Source organism: Conger conger, chromosome 2, assembly GCF_963514075.1.
Source record: "Conger conger chromosome 2, fConCon1.1, whole genome shotgun sequence".
NCBI classification, from domain to species: domain Eukaryota; kingdom Metazoa; phylum Chordata; class Actinopteri; order Anguilliformes; family Congridae; genus Conger; species Conger conger.
This window is the reverse complement of record NC_083761.1, coordinates 88,382,458-88,402,773: the sequence shown is the minus strand read 5'-3', so window position 1 is coordinate 88,402,773 and position 20,316 is coordinate 88,382,458. Positions and strand designations below refer to the sequence as shown.

At 46.1% G+C, this 20,316-nt stretch overlaps 2 protein-coding genes across 3 annotated transcripts; one reads left to right on the top strand and one right to left on the bottom strand.

Moving 5' to 3' along the window:
* The first annotated feature begins 2,779 nt into the window (after positions 1 to 2,779).
* LOC133122731 (zinc finger protein ZFP2-like) lies at positions 2,780 to 7,114 on the top strand. Of its 2 annotated transcripts, XR_009708132.1 has the most exons (3): positions 2,780 to 2,850; positions 3,727 to 3,942; positions 5,594 to 7,114. XR_009708132.1 is itself a non-coding variant. In XM_061232872.1 (2 exons), the coding sequence occupies exons 1-2, from the start codon at positions 3,385 to 3,387 to the stop codon at positions 5,398 to 5,400; spliced, it is 1,698 nt and encodes a 565-aa protein (XP_061088856.1). In that variant the 5' UTR covers positions 3,342 to 3,384; the 3' UTR covers positions 5,401 to 7,114. The 2 variants fall into 2 exon arrangements, 1 of the variants encoding a protein (XP_061088856.1); XM_061232872.1 differs by lacking the exon at positions 2,780 to 2,850 and adding an exon at positions 3,342 to 3,408 and having other exon boundaries at positions 3,727 to 7,114.
* A 6,256-nt stretch (positions 7,115 to 13,370) lies between these two features.
* Positions 13,371 to 17,293, bottom strand: LOC133122736 (cilia- and flagella-associated protein 100-like). The gene is made up of 6 exons (XM_061232882.1): positions 17,166 to 17,293; positions 16,639 to 16,790; positions 16,188 to 16,320; positions 15,306 to 15,502; positions 15,008 to 15,101; positions 13,371 to 13,507 (listed from the first exon to the last, which is right to left on the bottom strand). The coding sequence occupies exons 1-6, from the start codon at positions 17,184 to 17,186 to the stop codon at positions 13,391 to 13,393; spliced, it is 714 nt and encodes a 237-aa protein (XP_061088866.1). The 5' UTR covers positions 17,187 to 17,293; the 3' UTR covers positions 13,371 to 13,390.
* Between the last annotated feature and the right edge of the window lie 3,023 nt (positions 17,294 to 20,316).

The window sequence follows — 20,316 nt, the reverse complement described above, 5'->3', positions numbered from 1 at the left end:
GCCCTGTGTGTGTATGATTTATGGTTATTGTAACGTGATACTTAACTGTAACCTAAAAGGAGGGAGTTAAGCACATTATTATACATTATAATATACTGAACTGTGTCACTACATAAAATGGGAAAAGAAAAGTTTATTAATATGTCTTACCGTGACTACTGATTAAAGGTGAAAAAGACATTGTTATTTTTAAAGTTTTGTTATCATATGGAAATGTCCATGTACATTGGTTAAAATAAGTTTACGGCTTATGGAAGTGAATGAAAGCATGGATTACGTCTCGTTGTTAATCATTATGTATTTGGTTATTTACTTACCTGAAGTGGTACGAGTGTCATGTTTTGATACCACTTGTGTGTATAACTGATATATAAAGGATTTAAAATAAATCTACCGTTGAAACACTAAACAACTTCATCACCTGTCGTGTCTCTTATTACACACTACAGGTTATCTGACCTCTGACCCCTAGTGGAGGGCGGGTAATAAGTGCATCATTGCAATGCCTGAGCACAGATGTTACAGGAACATCTGATACTTTGGCATTCATAAATTCTCTGGTAACATCCTCAGTGATGGTTATGTCCCTTACATTGGGTCAGCATCTGTGGGGAAAGTCACACACCCTCAGTGCAGCAGCATCTGTGGGGAAAGTCACACACCCTCAGTGCAGCAGCATCTGTGGGGAAAGTCACACACCCTCAGTGCAGCAGCATCTGTGGGGAAAGTCACACACCCTCAGTGCAGCAGCATCTGTGGGGAAAGTCACACACCCTCAGTGCAGCAGCATCTGTGGGGAAAGTCACACACCCTCAGTGCAGCAGCATCTGTGGGGAAAGTCACACACCCTCAGTGCAGCAGCATCTGTGGGGAAAGTCACACACCCTCAGTGCAGCAGCATCTGTGGGGAAAGTTACACACCCTCAGTGCAGCTGTCCCAGATTGAGGTCCTCTGGCTCTGGCCACTGGCCCTTCCATCAGGCCCACTGGTTCCTGGATGTACAGATATGTGGTGAATCATAAACTTGTTTACCAACTTAAGTGCAGCTGACGCCAGATATGATTTCCACAGGGAGGGAGTAATGCTCCCCCTTCCAGCAGATTCAGACACTTCACATTCACTCATGGTTGTGTTAAAGATAAAAACATTATTTCTAAGGAAAAACATTGTTCTTTGTTCTATATCTGGTTATTGAACACTACTTTCAGTTTAATTTTGACACATTTTTCAAGGAAATGTATTGAGCTTTCCTACAAAATCCTCCAGAATTCAGTGTTGTTTGGCAGTAGAGGAACCACTATGGGTTCTTCGAGAGCTCTCTCTCCATTCATCACACACACTGCCATTACACTCTCCAACCACAGGAGGGAGACAGAGTGCTATCGTTGCCCATTGTAAAAGCACTACAGTATAATGAGAGAGAGGAAACTAGAGTCTGGTGTTGAACTCAGACTTGGCCAGTGCTGACTGTTTGAAGCAGCCGCACAAGGGAGCGCAGAATTGGCCACAGAACCGATCAGTGGGAGGGTTTCCCCCGTCTTATCACACAAGAGCCTTTCTTCTGCTCACCTGCAGTCTGTCTGCTGTCTGCCTGTATTAGCTGAACAGGATGTACAGACCTCCATCACAGTGGCTCTGTATCTGAGTGACCTGCAGTGTGGGACCAGTAGAGTCCTCCATCACAGTGGCTCTGTATCTGAGTGACCTGCAGTGTGGGACCAGTAGAGTCTTCCATCACAGTGGCTCTGTATCTGAGTGACCTGCAGTGTGGGACCAGTATAGTCCTCCATCACAGAGGCTCTGTATCTGAGTGACCTGCAGTGTGGGGGAAGAAGGGGCTGTTGGGAGAAGAAGCTGTTCAGTGCTCTGGAGGACATCGCAGAAATGACATCTGTTGGTAAATACGATCAAACGTACTAAATTAGGACAACCGAAAAATCATGTGATTATTATGGATTTAAGAAAAAAATATCACAGTAATCAGAGAGAGCTAGCCCAGTATTCCCTGTTAACACTTCCTACAATTCCCTACTTGCTTTCATTAGTACCCAAACTATTTAAGTCCTTATTGCTTACTGCCAAAACTATTTCATTAGAACAGAACTTCCGTGTACTTTTGCTATCGATTAACATATTTTCATTAACTAAAATTTATACACAATATTTGTAGATATTTGGATTCAACATACTGAATTATACAGCTTTTGAGAGACAGTATTTTATAAAAATATTTAGCAAAAATACTGTCGGGTTAGCAATACTTTTTTCCAGTCAATTTCACTTGTTACACAGAAGTTTACATTGAGTTTCCAGGTGTACTTTCCTAGTTCTGGATGTGATGCTTTGACTTATGGTAGAACCTACGCACTTGTAAGTCGCTTTGGATTAAAAGCGTCTGCCAAATGACAAAAATGTAAATGTAAATGTAAATTAAAGATATATGTTCAATTAAAATATAATACTTTTTTATTTAAGTTGTAGAGGGAGCCTTCTCTCGACCAATCAGAATTCAGATGCCCCTCTTGACATTGTTAGGGGATCATTCCATCGGCAAAGTAGAGGAGCTGTCACAACAAATTCTATCCCCCTTACAAAACTTATCCCCTCCGGGGTCACGTTTCCGGTTTTGACATGGCCAACCGAGAACTGAACCTAGGACATTCCTCCCCCCATTCAATACCCGTTCACACCCCAACCCCCCTTACACACTGTCCTCCTGGGTCGCTTCAGTATATTCAGTAGGTGGCGGTAATGCAGTTCTATGTTTTTCACCCGAAGAAGAAGCAGAAGAAGAAGAAGAAAAAAGAAAAATAAGAAGACGACTTGAAATTGGTCATCAAACGATCTGGGTGAGTTCTTCCCCTTCATACTCTTGTAGCTGTAGCCGATGAAACGCGTGTTGTTGTATAATTTATTTTACAGCTTGAAAACGACGTTCTGGTCCTACGTTAGTTATCTGTGATGATCAGTCAGATTACAGTGAGTTAAAGGTAGATCGAGCTGAATAGTTTAACTACGGTGTTTTGTGGTTACTTAACATGCGTATCTCGTCGATGTGAGTTGTGAACAAAACCGCGCCATGGCATTGTGATTGGGTGAAGACGATATTGGAGAATCTTTATGTGAAGGCGATAATAAAAGAAGCACAACTTATAAGCTAGTGGTTCATATTTAATTGCGGTTGTGTTCGTTTTATATTCGATGTTGGACTTCAATAGAAGCTATAACGTTGTGGTTAATCAGGACAGTTGAACGAGATCGCAGCACAACGCCTCCTTTCAGTTATCGTCGCTCTTTTAATATTACGGCGGTTCTTGTCCAAATTATTACAATAGTGACGAACTCCAGAGCAACCCTGTTCTAATGTGGGACTTCCATCATCAATGCACAATCTTCCAGGGGGCAAGGTCATTCTATTTGCCAAATTCACATTCTCAATTCTTCCACTTATTTTTCTTTCATCTTTTCCTAGCCTCTCCCGATGTGTAGAGCTAGGGGCAAGAGAAGGAGCAAAGAAAAAGAGGAGAAATTATGATATGAGACGATACAGTCTATGGTCTAGTCACCCAGGGGGGGAAGAGGTTGGATTCCCCTACCTCATAATGCAAGAGCGCCCCCTGTGGCCAGTGAGACTTCTGCAGGACTGCTCAATTTAACAAATGTATCAGCTGCTGCAGTCTGACCTGTTTGATTCAGGCTAAATCCCTTCCCCTGTTTCCCTCCAGGAGCTGCACTTCTGCACACCTTTGAGCAGCAGTATGATGCAGGCAGGAGTCTGTCTGAGACAGGACACTGAGACAACACTACCAGAGCTCACTGAGCAGCACAGGATCAGACTGAAAGAAGAGGAACTCAGTGGACTGGAGTCAGAGACAGAGACAGAGTGTGCTGCACCAGGACTCAACACACTGGAGCCAGAGTGTGTTACAGCACACAGCAGGGTCAGTGATGGACACCACACACACACATCAGTGATAAAAACAGAAGCGGATCTGGGCTCCGCCCACACTGGGGATCTTATTAAGACGGAGAGCCTAGACTTTACAGAGCTGGGATATGTCACCCATCTGCATCCTGACCAAATGAAAACAGAGACTGAGGTTGGAGGATACCATCAGACAGAACAGATCAGTGACTCGGAGGATTTTAAATCTGATAAAATGAAGTGTGAATCCAGTGAAAGTTTAGTGAGTGATCTCATGAACACTGTGATGGATAGAGCTGGTGTTGATCTCAAAGAACAGGTTGAACCATGGCAATGTGTAGGAGAGACAAACCCAAACTGTGTAAAGGAAGGAATTGATCAAATGGCGACTCAGCGTGGGGACTTAAATGATCATGTTGACATGAAAAATGAGAATAGTCAGACCAAAAATCTCCAGAAAAGTACAAAACGCTGCAACAAGCATGAGCATTGTCCGGGAGTAAATGTGAAAATTGAAAAGTGTTTTTCCAAAGTATCAAATTTAAATATCCACCAGCGAATTCATACAGGTGAAAAGCCATACAAATGTATTGACTGTGGGAAGTGGTTTGGGCAGAAAGGTCATTTAAATGTCCACCAGAGAATTCATACAGGTGAAAAGCCCTACAAATGTATTGACTGTGGGAAGTGCTTTTGGCAGAAATGGAATTTAAATGTCCACCAGATAATTCATACAGGTGAAAAGCCCTATAAATGTCCTCAGTGTAAAAAGTGTTTTAGCAAAATGTCACATTTAAATAACCATCTGCTAATTCATACAGGTGAAAAGCCCTACAAATGTACTGACTGTGGGAAGTGGTTTCGGCAGAAATGGAAATTAAATGCCCACCAGAGAATTCATACAGTTGAAAATCCCTACACATGTCCTCAATGTGGGAAGTGCTTTTTCTATCTATCAACTTTAAATCGCCACCTGCAAATACATACAGATGAAAAGCCCTACAAATGTACTGACTGTGGAAAGTGTTTCTTTAAAGTATCAAATTTAAATGCCCACCAGAAAATTCATACAGGTGAAAAGCCATACAAATGTCCTAATTGTGGGAAGTGCTTTTACCAGAAATCATATTTAAATCGCCACCAGAAAATTCATACAAATGAAAAACCACACAAGTGTACCCAGTGTGACAAGTGTTTTCATGCTAAATCTGATTTAAAAGCACACCTGAGAATTCATACAGGTGAAAAGCCCTACAAGTGTTCTCAATGTGAGAAGTGCTTTTTCAATGTATCAGCTTTAAATCGCCACCTGCAAATACATACAGATGAAAAGCCCTACAAATGTCCTCACTGTGGGAAGTGTTTTTTTAAAGTATCAAATTCAAATGTCCACCAGAGAATTCATACAGGTGAAAAGCCATACAAATGTCCTAAATGTGGGAGTGCTTTACCAGAAATATCATTTCTGCTATAATCGCTGCCATAGTATTCGAAAAGCCATGCATCTGCACAAAGTGTGAGAAGTGATTTTATAAAATGTCTGATTTAAATAGCCACCCAATAATTCATACTGGTGAAAAGCCTGACCAATGTCCTCAGTGTAGGAAGTATTTTTCCAATATCATTCATTCATTCATTCATTATCCTAACCTGCTTATCCTGAACAGGGTCACAGGGGAGCTGGAGCCTATCCCAGCATTCATTGGGCAAAAGGCAGGAATACACCCTGGACAGTTCCCCAGTCCATCGCAGGGCACACACACAATTCACTCACACCCTCATACCGATGGGCAATTTAGACTCTCCAATCAGCCTAACCTGCATGTCTTTGGACTGTGGGAGGAAACCGGAGTACCCGGAGGAAACCCACGCAGACACGGGGAGAACATGCAAACTCCGCACAGAGAGGCCCCGGCTGACGGGGATTCGAACCCAGGACCTCCTTGCTGTGAGGCGGCAGTGCTACCCACTGCACCATCCGTGCCGCCGTATTTTTCCAATATGTCAAATTTAAATATCCCCCTGAGCGTTCATAGAGGTGAAAAGCCCTATCAATGTTCTCGTTGTGGTGAGTGTTTTTGCCAGGTATGAAATGTATATTCCCATCAGAGAATTCATACAGCTGAAAAGGCTATATGAACTTTGTGGAATTGTCTTTCCCAAAACAATGCTTTAATTGTTGTGGCAAGTATTTTTAAACTGTAAAATGTGTGTACTCTGTATTGGAATGGAATTTATAGTAAAACGTATTTAAGCATTCATTCACAATTCATTCTCTGAGGGTGAAATACTTATCGCTGCATGAAGCCGGTGTATAAACATGCACAAGCACTGCCCAAAATGCTTTTCATGCATTTAATTTGAGTTCACCCATAGGACTTCTGAGCTTTCATTAGACTTGAGATGTCTGATGAAAATAAACGCAACAATGAATTGATGCGTTTGTAAGTATGCGCGTTTATGTTACAGAATTGTGCAGGGCGAGCAGACTGGAATCCACTGGTGGTTAGAGTCGCCGCTAGTTAAATAGCTAGCTGAATAGCCTGTGTGGAAAGCGGCTAACAAAGTTGTTGTTTTGCAAATGATATTAGACCCCGGTCTCTTAGCCCATTGCTCATTCATAATGAGAATGGGGCATAGATATTTTTTGTACGTAAACACAGCAGCGACAAATTCTGTATAGTCTGCCTGTAAGAGTGATCTAAAGAGCTACTGACCATTGTCTTTGGAAAACCCACGTGATGGTAAGAGTGATGGTAAGAGGTATTTAAAGAGGTTCTTGGTGTCACAAGGCTTTTGGGAAACCCACCCCTGTCCCTTTTCAGTTCTTTTCACTTCTGATGTAGAGGCTGATGTGTCTGTCAGCTAAAGCTGATCTTTAGACAGTATGTTTTATCTGAGATGTCAGTTTGCGTCTTTGTTTCACTCGTGTAGATGAATTGTGTGAGTGTACACGGACCTTTATGCCGCATACATTTCTGAATAAACTCTTATGTCCTTCACTGTGCCATAGCCTCATCCTTCACTGCCCCTGTTTATGATTGTTGTTTAATTCTTGTTACATGAAACTTGAAATAGCCCAAACTAAGTCCTGAGTAAACGGAGTGAATACGCATGTACGTGTGATATTTCAGTTTTTTATTTTTAATACATTTGCCAAAATAATAATAAACTAATAAACCTTTTAACTTTGTCATAATTGAGTATTGTGTGTAGATTGCTGAGGGGAAAAAAATGAATTGAGTCCATTTTACAGAGTGAATACTTTCTGTAGGCACTGGATTACTAATGTTTGCACAGGATTTTAGTTAAATGAAAATGGGGTAAAGTTCAAACTTCTGTATGACTGGCTAAAATAAATAGATTTTAGATGTAGTATACATTCACATACAAATTGTTGCTGGGAGTGTACTGGCATTATTTATCTTGTGAAATGTTCTTATGTCCTCAACACCGCTAACCAAGCTCACCATGAAGAATCGCCTCTAGTTCACGTTGAGGCTTTTAAATGACCTCTGTCTCCTCGAGATCAAAGCTTCAGTCTTCATAAGTTTTATCTGTTATACACGGAATCAATGTGGTTGCCCTTCTTTTAACCTTTTCCAGTGCCTGTGTTTCCTGTAGTACGGTCCTCAGAACTGCACATAATAATCTGTTAGTGTGGTCTGACAAGGGTATTATTTAAGGTGAGTAGAACTTCCTTAGATTTATACTCGATACTCTTGGCTCTGTAACATAGGAATTGTGTAAGAAATTACTTGATATTGAAACATTTTCTTTTTCATTTTCTCCTTTTCTTGCCCGTAGCTTCACCCATCGGGATAGGCTAGGAAAAGATATGTGTGTGAATGAATAAGTGAAGTTGATCATTTATACGTCAGCCTTTCCGAAATAATGCTTCTGTAAATAATGCTCAACTCCACTACCACCCTCCTCCACCCCGTATTTCAGTTGCCTACATAAACATGCATGGATTCATTTATTCAACAAACCATTTCCAAATGACTTTTATTTCCAATAAATTTGTTACAGATGTTACAGTGGGAAATAATAGTTTTTGAATGTGAACACTGAACATTGAATATCTTATTGGCAAAGGGAATATGTGAGGGCTTGGAAAAAAATAACAATTATGACAGGGCTTATCCCGATGTGGTTCACCCTTTCGTCGCCCCCTATCAGCCCCAGGAACATTTAAGGAGTTGGAATGTCCTTAAAGATGGCGGACCTCGATCGATTTCCGGGTCTGGAAGGAAAGGAAAAGAAAGTGGAGAAAATTAAGCGATTGGAATGAGCCCCGTATGTTTCATTTTACACGTATTTTAGTGACCAAGGGAAGGGCGTTCGGGAGAGCGCCAGTAGAGGGCGTTATGTGCTGCTAAAGCCGGTGTTTGCACTGAGGTGGTTCCGACCCTGACTGTTTCGAAGGACATTTAACACTGTAGTTTGCAGATTATTAGTGTGAGAGGCCTTGTGTTAACAGAGGGAATGCTGGGAAAGGAGAGCTTCTGCTTCATCTCTGTGGTTACTGTGATATTTTCTCCGGGCCATCATTCAAACCTTTTTCTCCTAATTGTTTTCATCACATAATTGTTTCTGTAGTCCTAATTTAGTACGTTTGATCGTATTTACCAACAGATGTCATTTCTGCGATGTCCTCCAGAGCACTGAACAGCTTCTTCTCCCAACAGCCCCTTCTTCCCCCACACTGCAGGTCACTCAGATACAGAGCCTCTGTGATGGAGGACTCTACTGGTCCCACACTGCAGGTCACTCCGATACAGAGCCACTGTGATGGAGGACTCTACTGGTCCCACACTGCAGGTCACTCAGATACAGAGCCACTGTGATGGAGGACTCTACTGGTCCCACACTGCAGGTCACTCAGATACAGAGCCACTGTGATGGAGGACTCTACTGGTCCCACACTGCAGGTCACTCAGATACAGAGCCACTGTGATGGAGGACTCTACTGGTCCCACACTGGAGGTCACTCAGATACAGAGCCACTGTGATGGAGGACTCTACTGGTCCCACACTGCAGGTCACTCAGATACAGAGCCACTGTGATGGAGGACTCTACTGGTCCCACACTGCAGGTCACTCCGATACAGAGCCACTGTGATGGAGGACTATACTGGTCCCACACTGCAGGTCACTCAGATACGGAGCCACTGTGATGGAGGACTCTACTGGTCCCACACTGCAGGTCACTCAGATACAGAGCCACTGTGATGGAGGTCTGTACATCCTGTTCAGCTAATACAGGCAGACAGCAGACAGACTGCAGGTGAGCAGAAGAAAGGCTCTTGTGTGATAAGACGGGGGAAACCCTCCCACTGATCGGTTCTGTGGCCAATTCTGCGCTCCCTTGTGCGGCTGCTTCAAACAGTCAGCACTGGCCAAGTCTGAGTTCAACACCAGACTCTAGTTTCCTCTCTCTCATTATACTGTAGTGCTTTTACATTGGGAGCAACAGTAGCACTCTGTCTCCCTCCTGTGGTTGAAGAGTGTAATGGCAGCGTGTGATGAATGGAGAGCTCTGGAAGAACCCATAGTGGTTCCTCTACAGCCAAACAACACTGAATTCTGGAGGATTTTGTAGGAAGCACAAGCTCAATACATTTCCTTTAAAAAATGTGTCAAAATTAAACTGAAAGTAGTCTTCAATAACCATATATATAACAAAGAACAATGTTTTTCCTCAGAAATAATGTTTTTATCTTTAACACAACCATGAGTGAATGTGAAGTGTCTGAATCTGCTGGAAGGGGGAGCATTACTCCCTCCCTGTGGAAATCATATCTGGTGTCAGCTGCACTTAAGTTGGTAAACAAGTTTATGATTCACCACATATCTGTACATCCAGGAACCAGTGCCTGATGGAAGGGCCAGTGGCCAGAGCCAGAGGACCTCAATCTGGGACAGCTGCACTGAGGGTGTGTGACTTTCCCCACAGAAGCTGCTGCACTGAGGGTGTGTGACTTTCCCCACAGATGCTGCTGCACTGAGGGTGTGTGACTTTCCCCACAGATGCTGCTGCACTGAGGGTGTGTGACTTTCCCCACAGATGCTGCTGCACTGAGGGTGTGTGACTTTCCCCACAGATGCTGCTGCACTGAGGGTGTGTGACTTTCCCCACAGATGCTGCTGCACTGAGGGTGTGTGACTTTCCCCACAGATGCTGACCCAATCTAAGGGACATAACCATCACTGAGGATGTTACCAGAGAATTTATGAATGCCAAAGTATCAGACGTTCCTGTAACATCTGTGCTCAGGCATTGCAATGATGCACTTGTTAAGAGACATGACAGGTGATGAAGCTGTTTAGCATTTCAACAGTAGATTTATTTTAAAATCCTTTATATATCAGTTATACACACAAGTGGTATCAAAACATGACACTCGTACCACTTCAGGTAAGTAAATAACCAAATACATAACGATAAACAATGAGACATGTAATCCATGCTTTCATTCACTTCCATGAGCTGTAAACGTATTTAAACCAATGTACATGGACATTTCCATGACAGTGAAACTAAAAATAACCATGTCTTTTTCACCTTTAATCAGTAGTCACAGTAAGACAAATTAATAACCTTTTATTTTCTCATTGTATGTAATGACACAGTTCAGTATAATATAATGTATAATAATGTGCTTAACTCACTCCTTTTAGGTTACAGTTAAGTATCATACACACACAGGGTGACAATAGAGCATTTCATTGAATTTCTCTTCAACGTGATTAATGCACTAGTTTGGACCGTTGTAATTGCTGCATACTGCTATTATTATAATGGCATACTCTTAATAAACTAATTACTGACCCTACTGATTATCAACACTCATATTTTGGTTGTTGAGATCTCATTTCAACACATCACCTCAACACACATTCATGACCTCTGTAAAACTTGTATATGAACTCATTCTAAAGCAATCACTCTTTACTATGAAACAACTTGCATTGCGACCGCCATTTTATGAACTCTTCAATGCATGTTCTACGTCACGTCACTGACTACTAGTTTCCGATTTACTTGTTAACAGAAATGTTACACCGATTCATTGCACCAATAACGTTATTCCAAACGTAAACCTCATAGGATTCAAACAGAATACTGAAAATACATCACTCAATTTGGAATAACGTTTGCTATCGTTCACAATATGTTCCTACATGTGACTAACGTTAACGGTGCATTACGATTAGCACAGACCACGTTAGCTATGTGGTATGCTAGCTCTTTCGACGAGGACTGGATAACGCTTGTTAAAACACATTTATTGACATAGTACACGAAGCTAATGGAAACCTTTATAATAATTAGATGCTAGATATTGTTATCCTTTCGAAATCGAATCAACCTGTAGTATATAATAAGACGCAAGACAGGCGATGAAGTTGTTTAACGTTTCAACGGTTGATTTATTTGAAAATCCACGAAGGAAACGCAGAATGTATTGATCGCGAGCAGGAAGCTCCCCCTAGCGGTCTGGAAGGTAATTTCTATGGAATAAAAGGTTATTAATAGTTATGAATAGATTCAGTAGCTATAATACTGGAGAGTATTAAAAATGAAAAATATAGGGGGTGCTTAATCTTCAATCCTTTACACACTGCCAACCAGTGTCTGTGTTCATTTCTGCCCAGTACCTTGCTTGTCTGCCTGTATTTGCCATTCTAAAAAGTGTTCAGGACGCTTGTTTACTGTAGGCCTATCTGAAAACCAAAAGATGGAGGAGGAGTACCAGAGGAGACATGTATTATTATTATTATTATTATGATGATGATGATGTACTTCTGATAAAGTCAGTGTGGCTGGAGCCTATTCCAGCATACATTGGGGGAAGGCAGGAATACACCCTGGACAGGTCGCCAGTCCATCGCAGGGCACACACACCATTCACTCACACACTCATACCTATGGGCAATTTAGACTCTCCAATCAGCCTACCCTGCATGTCTTTGGACTGTGGGAGGAAACCGGATTACCCGGAGGAAACCCACGCAGACACAGGGAGAACATACAAACTCCACACAGAGAGGCCCCAGCCGACTGGGATTCAAACCCAGGACCTCCTTGCTGTGAGGCAGCAGTGCTACCCACTGCACCATCCGTGCCACCTTTGAAGCAATCTTGCAATTTGAAACTCATTGGTTCAAATTCCTAATTTATCATGAAATACTATAGGAACATTGGTTTCAGATCACTCACACACAAGATACCTATAGCTTCACTGTTTCGTTGTTTTTACAACACTTGTTGTTTTTAAAATACTTCATGTCTCAATATGGTTCTTTTTGTGGTTCTAAATATAGGGAATAGTGGAAACAGTTACAATTGCAACACGTGTTTGTTTCACATTTTTTGCTAACAAGCTTTTTTAATTTTTCTTCTTTTATTTATTTTTGTCCTTTGTTAATATCCTCAGAACGCCCGTGCAGAAATATATCACACTGTACCATGCGATTCCAGCCAAAAGAGGCTGCCACAGTCGCTCAGTGGAGAGGTTTTTGATACGGATTTGTCCTCTTGACGAGGGCCCACTAGCTGACCCACAGCTGCGCTGAAGAGAACGCGCAAAATGGCTGTCGGATTGAACACTATTTTCAGTCTGATCTTTGAGAGGGTTTGAAGGGTTCCCCAACCTCATAATGCATGCAGTGCGCCCCCTGTGGTCAGACAGAAATCTGCACCACTTCTGCAGTTTGGTTCTGGCTGAATCCCTTCCAATGTTTTGGAGCTGACTGCTGACTTTCGTAGTCGCTGGAGCAGTACCGGAACAAGCACTTCTGTCCACTGTGGCTGAGCTCAGACTGCACCAGGCTGCCAGTGCAGTATTGATGGATCATTGCATTTATACAGCGCTTTTCATGACACTCAAAGGGCTTACAGTCATAAGGGGGAAACTACAGGAAGCGTTTGCAAGCTGTTATAGTTGCCCGAGGAGTAGTTACAAAGTATTAACTGACAGGGTTCCCAAACTTTTGCACAGGGTCTTTCTCCTTTTTCTGTTCACCAAGATATTAATTGTAAAAGGGATTTTGAGTGGGAGTGCCCAAATTACACATTATGGATAGTCACCAAATTTAGAATGTTTGTCCTATCTAAAGACATTTCGAGCTGAAATGAAATATCTACATGCAAGCTTACATGTGTTTCCTTTCCTCCATGTTCTACAAATAAGCAAATGAACACTCGGCCATTTTAACTGAGAAACTGGCAACACGCACTACCTATAACTGGGCACCAGTTGACACAGAAACAAATATAGGTGGCCATTGCACTTTTCAAAATCTCTCACATATTTATTGGTTGATTTAAAACATGGCCTTGCTACAGAACACCTGTAACATGGGAACAATCCCGACAGTGAATAAGGAGGAATTGATCATTCTCTATCCAGCCAGGGGGGGGGAGTGTGGCTGAGTGACAGGCAGCAGGTCTGTGGTCAGGTGAAGTAGTATTCAGCATCTAGCTGCTCCTGTGTCAACTTCACCAGCAGCCGCCTTGAGTCCTTCTTCTTCATCTTTGGAGGCTGGGAACGGTACACCAACCTTCGGCTTGTCTGTGGGAAAAAAAGACACATTTCGTTCAAGCGCAAAGCAAACAAAATCTCCAGTTGCATCCTTGTGGGAAGTGCTTTGTAATTAATCTGAAAAGTGGCATGGCTATCAGTGGCATGGCTGTCAGTGGCATGGCTGTCAGTGGCATGGCTGTCAGTGGCATGGCTATCAGTGGCATGGCTGTCAGTGGCATGGCTGTCAGTGGCATGGCTATCAGTGGCATGGCTGTCAGTGGCATGGCTATCAGTGGCATGGCTCTCAGTGGCATGGCTGTCAGTGGCATGGCTATCAGTGGCATGGCTATCAGTGGCATGGCTATCAGTGGCATGGCTATCAGTGGCATGGCTGTCAGATTAAGTATTTATTTTTCGTCATCGCATTTTTATTTTTATCCAATTATTTGCAGGATATTTGAGTTTGCAGGGAAGTTGAAATTCGTGTGTCAACCATGGCGACATTGGCTCAGGCGGTAATGAGCAGTCGCCTGGCAGTCGGAGGGTTGCCTGTTTGATCCCACCCAGGGTGTCCCTGAGCAAGACACCTAACCCCAAAATGGTCCTGATGAACTGGTTGGTGCCCTGCATGGCAGCCAATCGCCATCGGTGTGTGAGTGTGTGTTTGAATGGGTGAATGAGAAGCATTAATTGTACACTGCTTTGGATGAAGGCGCTATATAAATGCCAACCATTTACCATTTAGACATGTAGACAGGTGTGTGGTGTGTATGTCCTGCAGACAGTGTGGTGTGGTGTGTGGTGTGAGAGTGTGTGTCTCCTGTAGACTGTAGACAGGTGTGTAGTGTGTGTCTCTTGTAAACAGGTGTATGGTGTGTGAGTGTGATGTGTGTGTGTGTGACAGGTGTGCAGTGCGTGTCTCCTGTAGACAGGTGTGTGGTGTGAGTGTGTGTATCTCCTGTAGACAGGCATGTGGTGTGTGTCTCTTGTAGACAGGTGTGTGGTGTGTGAGTGTGTGTGTGTGGTGTGTGTGTGACAGGTGTGTGAGTGCGTGTGACAGGTGGGTGGTGTGTCAGTGTGTGTGTGTGTGTGTGTGACAGGTGTGTGTGACAGGTGTGTGGTGCGTGACAGGTGTGTGGTGTGAGTGTGTGTGTCTCCTGTAGACAGGCATGTGGTGTGTGTGTGTGGTGTGTGAGTGTGTGTGACAGGTGGGTGGTGTGTGAGTGTGTGTGTGAGCGTGACAGGTGTGTGTGTGTGTGTGTGTGTATGAGTGACAGGTGTGTGAGTGTGACAGGTGTGTGAGTGTGTGTGTGAGTGTGACAGGTGTGTGTGTGTGACAGGTGTGTGTGTGTGTGTGTGTGCATGAGTGACAGGTGTGTGTGTGTGTGTGTATGAGTGACAGGTGTGTGTGTGTGTGTGTGTATGAGTGACAGGTGTGTGTGTGAGTGTGAGTGTGACAGGTGTGTGTGTGTGTGTGTGTGTGTGTGTGTGTGTGAGTGTGAGTGTGACAGGTGTGTGTGTGTGTGTGTGTATGAGTGACAGGTGTACCATGCGTTTGATGTCGGAAGCAGCTCGCTCCGCCGCGAGTCTCCGTCTCTCCATCTGCCGCTGCTTCTCCGTCAGCTGTTTCTCCAGCAGCATCCTGCAGAGCACAGGTAACCACGGTAACCACCTGCCCCAAAACACCTGAGAACCACAGTAACACCACAGTAACCCGCTGCCCCAAAAACACCACGGTAACTGAAGACAGGTGTTTTTATCATCGCGGCGGTTAAAACTGAGACAGGTGTGGTGTCACGGTAACAGTTGTTGCTAAGAGAGTGTTGGGTGTTGAGTGGCAGCTCACTTGGCCCGCCTCTCGGTCTCGCGCGTGCGCTCGATCGCTTCGAACATCCCGGGCGGGAGCTCCTCGATCAGCTGCATGATCTCCTCCACTTTCTGCTCGATGCAGGCGATCATGGAGAGCGCGCTCGACTCCACCTCCTCCACACACCTCTCATACACCGTCTTCACCTGGTCGTGGAGCTGCTTAATCATCTTATCCTGAGAGAGGGAGAGAGGGAGAGAGGGGGAGAGAGAGGGAGAGAGGGAGAGGGGGAGAGAGAGGGAGAGAGACAGAGAGAGGGAGAGAGAGGGAGAGAGAGGGAGAGAGACAGAGGGAGAGAGACGGAGAGAGAGAGAGGGAGAGAGGGGGAGAGAGAGGGAGAGAGAGAGAGGGAGAGAGACAGAGAGAGAGAGAGAGAGAGAGAGAGAGGGAGAGAGACAGAGACAGAGAGAGAGAGACAGAGAGAGAGAGAGAGACAGAGACAGAGCGGGAGAGAGACAGAGAGAGACAGAGAGGGAGAGAGAGAGAGAGACAGAGAGGGAGAGAGGGAGAGAGAGAGGGAGGGAGAGAGAGAGGGAGAGAGAGGGAGAGAGACAGAGACAGACCACAACAACACAGCGATGAGTACAGGTCACCAGTCAACCTTTCACTGTCACAAAACAGGAATATATTCTCTCCAAACTGGAGTCTACCATATTTCTTCAGTATGTACAATATGGACGCAGGTCAGAAGCCCGAGATCTTTATGTGCTCATCTAGAGTGGTGAACCTTGGCTGAGAAACAGGTTTATTGTACCAATCAGGAGGTTGTGGAACGAACAGGCTTCACAAAATGTCCCAGCTAGCACAAAATGGGCACGTGCAGCGTTTGGCATGCCAGGTTGTGTGGAGCGCGTGGAACACCTGGTTGACGTTGTATTCTCCGTAAGAGAACAGCTTGGACTTGAGCTCCAGTTCGGAGGCAATCTCTTGGGCGACCTTGATGTCGACCTTCAGCTTCTCGATGTTCTCGCTGCCGGTCTCCATGACCGTCGTCCTGCAGGGGTTACAGCCGTGTTACCATGGTCACAGGCTATAGCCGGGTTACCGCCGGTGACAAGCTCCAGCCTACAGCTCAGGTCAATGCTACTGTACAGAGACACTGTTGCCAAGGCACTTTACAGAGAAACGGAACAGGCTGATGTGGAAAGAACAAGACTCACCACCAAACCCACCCCCCCCCCCCCCCCCCCCAAAATAAACCACGCCCACTGTGAGCTTCCTGTGTGAACTAGCTTGTGTCACATCATCTGTCATTTCTGGCACATATAGACCTATAAAAGATCTATAAGAAGCTGTAGGGGCCAGGGCTCACAGTTTGGTCCTGGTCTGGTGCAGAACCTTGTGGACCCGGTTCATGTCCTCCTCCGAGTTCTGGAAGTTCTGGATATGGAACAGGTTCTCCTCCATCAGCTTGTCCAGAGCCAGCATCACATCCTGAGGCTCCGAGAAGTAAATCACTGGCTCCTATAGGGGGCGACAGTGAGCCATGAACCACTCAGCCCTGCGTGTGTGTGTGTGTGTGTGTGTGTGTGTGTTTGGGTGTGTGTGTGACTGTGTGTTTGTGTGTGTGTAAGACTGGGTATGTGTGTGTGTGTGTGTGTGTGTGTGTGTGTGTGTAAGACTGGGTATGTGTGTGTGTATGTGTGTGTGTGTGTGTGTGTGTGTGTGTGTGTGTGTGTGTAAGACTGGGTATGTGTGTGTCTGTGTGTGTGTGTGTAAAACTGGGTATGTGTGTGTGAATATGTGACTGTGTTTGTGTGTGTATGTGTATAAGACTGAGTATGTGTGTGTGTGTGTAAGACTGGGTATGTGTGTGTGTGTGCGTGTGTGTGTACCAACCTCGTCACTGTCAGAAACCATGTCGATGTCGATCTGGGAGGTCTGTTGATGATCCTTCTTAGCACTGAAGAAGCAAAATAGTTCCACTGTGAGAAAGTGGGACGCTTTGTGCTACAGGTATAGAGCTTTGCTTGTGCTACAGGTATAGAGTGCTGTGCTGCTACAATGAGCATAATGATGGCACATTAAATGAAACAGAACACAGAGAGGATATTTAAGGATTAAATTCCTGACCTTTTCTTGTGGGCCTTCTGCGAGCATTTCTTTGTCTTTGACGTATGTTTGCTTTTCTTCTTCCCTGAACGAACGACGCAAAACATTTTAGCTCCTCTAACTACTGCATTTCCTCCGTGCATCTATGTTCAGTTTTGAGCTCAATAAAGAGCTGCCTGTAAGTCTGTCTACATTCTGCGCGAGGCAGACAACACGGCAGACTTTAATTGAAGGGCCTGGAGCCCGGAGCCCGGGAGGGTCATGGCCCTGATTCAGGCGTGTCAGACTGCAGTCCTGGGGGGCTGCGGTGTCTGCAGGTTTAGCTCCAGTCCTGGGGGGCCGCAATGGTTTCCTTTTAATTAGCAGCCGATTAGGGCCATGGGAACAAGGTGTTTAGACTATTTAACCTTCATGCCGAAACAATGAAAACCAGCAGACAGTGTGGCCCTCCAGGACTGGACTCTGAGCTGAGTGCAGTCTGGCCCCCTCCCTGGCTGAGTGCAGTCTGGCCCCCTCCCTGGCTGAGTGCAGTCTGAGCCCCTCCCTGGCTGAGTGCAGTCTGGCCCCCTCCCTGGCTGAGTGCAGTCTGGCCCCCTCCCTGGCTGAGTGCAGTCTGACCCCCTCCCTGGCTGAGTGCAGTCTGGCCCCCTCCCTGGCTGAGTGCAGTCTGGCCCCCTCCCTGGCTGAGTGCAGTCTGGCCCCCTCCCTGGCTGAGTGCAGTCTGGCCCCCTCCCTGGCTGAGTGCAGTCTGGCCCCCCTCCCTGGCTGAGTGCAGTCTGGCCCCCTCCCTGGCTGAGTGCAGTCTGGCCCCCTCCCTGGCTGAGTGCAGTCTGGCCCCCTCCCTGGCTGAGTGCAGTCTGGCCCCCTCCCTGGCTGAGTGCAGTCTGGCCCCCTCCCTGGCTGAGGGCAGTCTGGCCCCCTCCCTGGCTGAGTGCAGTCGGAGCCCCTCCCTGGCTGAGTGCAGTCTGACCCCCTCCCTGGCTGAGTGCAGTCTGGCCCCCTCCCTGGCTGCAGGTGTTTCTCCAGACCTTTGGCGGTCAGCTCGGCCTCCTCCCCCCTCAGGCGCTCCAGCTGGGCTCGCCGGCGCTCAGCCTTCTCCAGGGCCTGCTGCGCCTGCCACGCGGGCGGGGCCAGGCCCGTCAGGAAGTCCTTATACTGCGTGTACTCCTGAAGCTTCTCCCGAAAACTCTCTATGTCACTGCGAGAGGAGAGACCAGCCCACTGTCACTGAGAGAGGAGAGACCAGCCCACTGTCACTGAGAGAGACCAGCCCACTGTCACTGAGAGAGACCAGCCCACTGTCACTGAGAGAGGAGAGACCAGCCCACTGTCACTGAGAATGTAGAGACCAGCCCACTGTCACTGAGAGAGGAGAGCCCAGCCCACTGTCACTGAAAGAGACCAGCCCACTGTCACTGAGAGAGGAGAGACCAGCCCACTGTCACTGAGAATGTAGAGACCAGTCCAATCTCACTGAGAGAGGAGAGACCAGCCCACTGTCACTGAGAGAGGAGAGACCAGCCCACTGTCACTGAGAGAGACCAGCCCACTGTCACTGAGAGAGACCAACCCACTGTCACTGAGAGAGACCAGCCCACTGTCACTGAGAATGTAGAGACCAGTCCAATCTCACTGAGAGAGGAGAGGCCAGCCCACAGTCACTAAGAGTGTAGAGACCAGCCCAACCTCACTGAGAGGAGAGACCAGCCCATTGTCACTGAGAGAGGAGAAACCAGCCCACTTTCACTGAGAGAGGAGAGACCAGCCCACTGTCACTGGGAAAGGAGAGACCAGCCCACTGAGAGAGACACCCACTGTCACTGCGGGAGGGGAAACACACATTCTGAAATGGTGGGGCTAACACTACAGGTGAATGTGCTCAGTGAAAAGGAGTACCACAGCACGTGACGTTAGGGACAGCGAACATTAAGCCTCGGCCCTGTGCCTGTACAACCTTTTCAGCCTCCGGATTTCAGCCGTTTTCCTCTCGGACTCCTCCGTCACCTGGGTCTTCAGCTTGGAGCATTTCTCCGACCTGCGGCACAAGGGCGCAGCACGTCGTCACATGACCAGCGCGGCCGTGATGTCACGGGCGTCTGGGCGGACGGAGGGCTACGCACAGCTGCAGGGCCTCGACCAGCTTCTCCTGCCGCTCCTCGATCAGCCTCTGGAACAGCATCTCCTCCTCCTCCACGTGCTTCTCAGCCAGCGTGATCGCGGGCAGCTCCATCTCGATGTCCCTCCGCAGCTTCTCGATGATGCTGCGCTTGATGGAGTTGGCGAACTGCACAGACCAGGCCACACGCGCCGCACTTAGCAACACGCCGCACTTAGCAACAGGCCGATGTCATTCAGGCCACAGGGGGCGTGTGGGGGGGGGGGGGGGTGTGGGCGCGGAGCGGGTCGGCAGATCGAACAGCATTGTGTTCATTTTGGGTTCATTTTTTATTTTTTAACCGGTACCTTAGTGTAGACTTTCTCTCTTTGTTCGCCCAGGTACTCCGTGAGAGTCAGCTTCTGCAAAGAGCCACCTGTGGAAAAAGCCAGAGCTGGTTTACACAGCAACCTTAAACATCGGGCTCGCATTCAGTCACAGAAAACTTCACACCTGATTATAACCGACGGCTCCTATTGATGTGGATTAAAAACATTCCGACGTTGTGGATGAAAGAGTTGATCCTTGGCTTGCATTCATTTTCAGGGCTATTGCCACACATTTTAATATTGCCTCACTCAGGGTCATGGCACAATACACACTGTAGTTTTTTGGACCCTTGAATTTAGTGGAATAGGACCTTGAGCGATACAAAGGTAAGTGTGGGACCGTATCATTTGGTTCTCTTAGCATTAGGGTTCGGTTTCACGGGCGCTGCATTTTACATCTACACTTAACATTTTAGTTATTTGGCAGACTCTTTTAATCCAAAGCGATTTACAA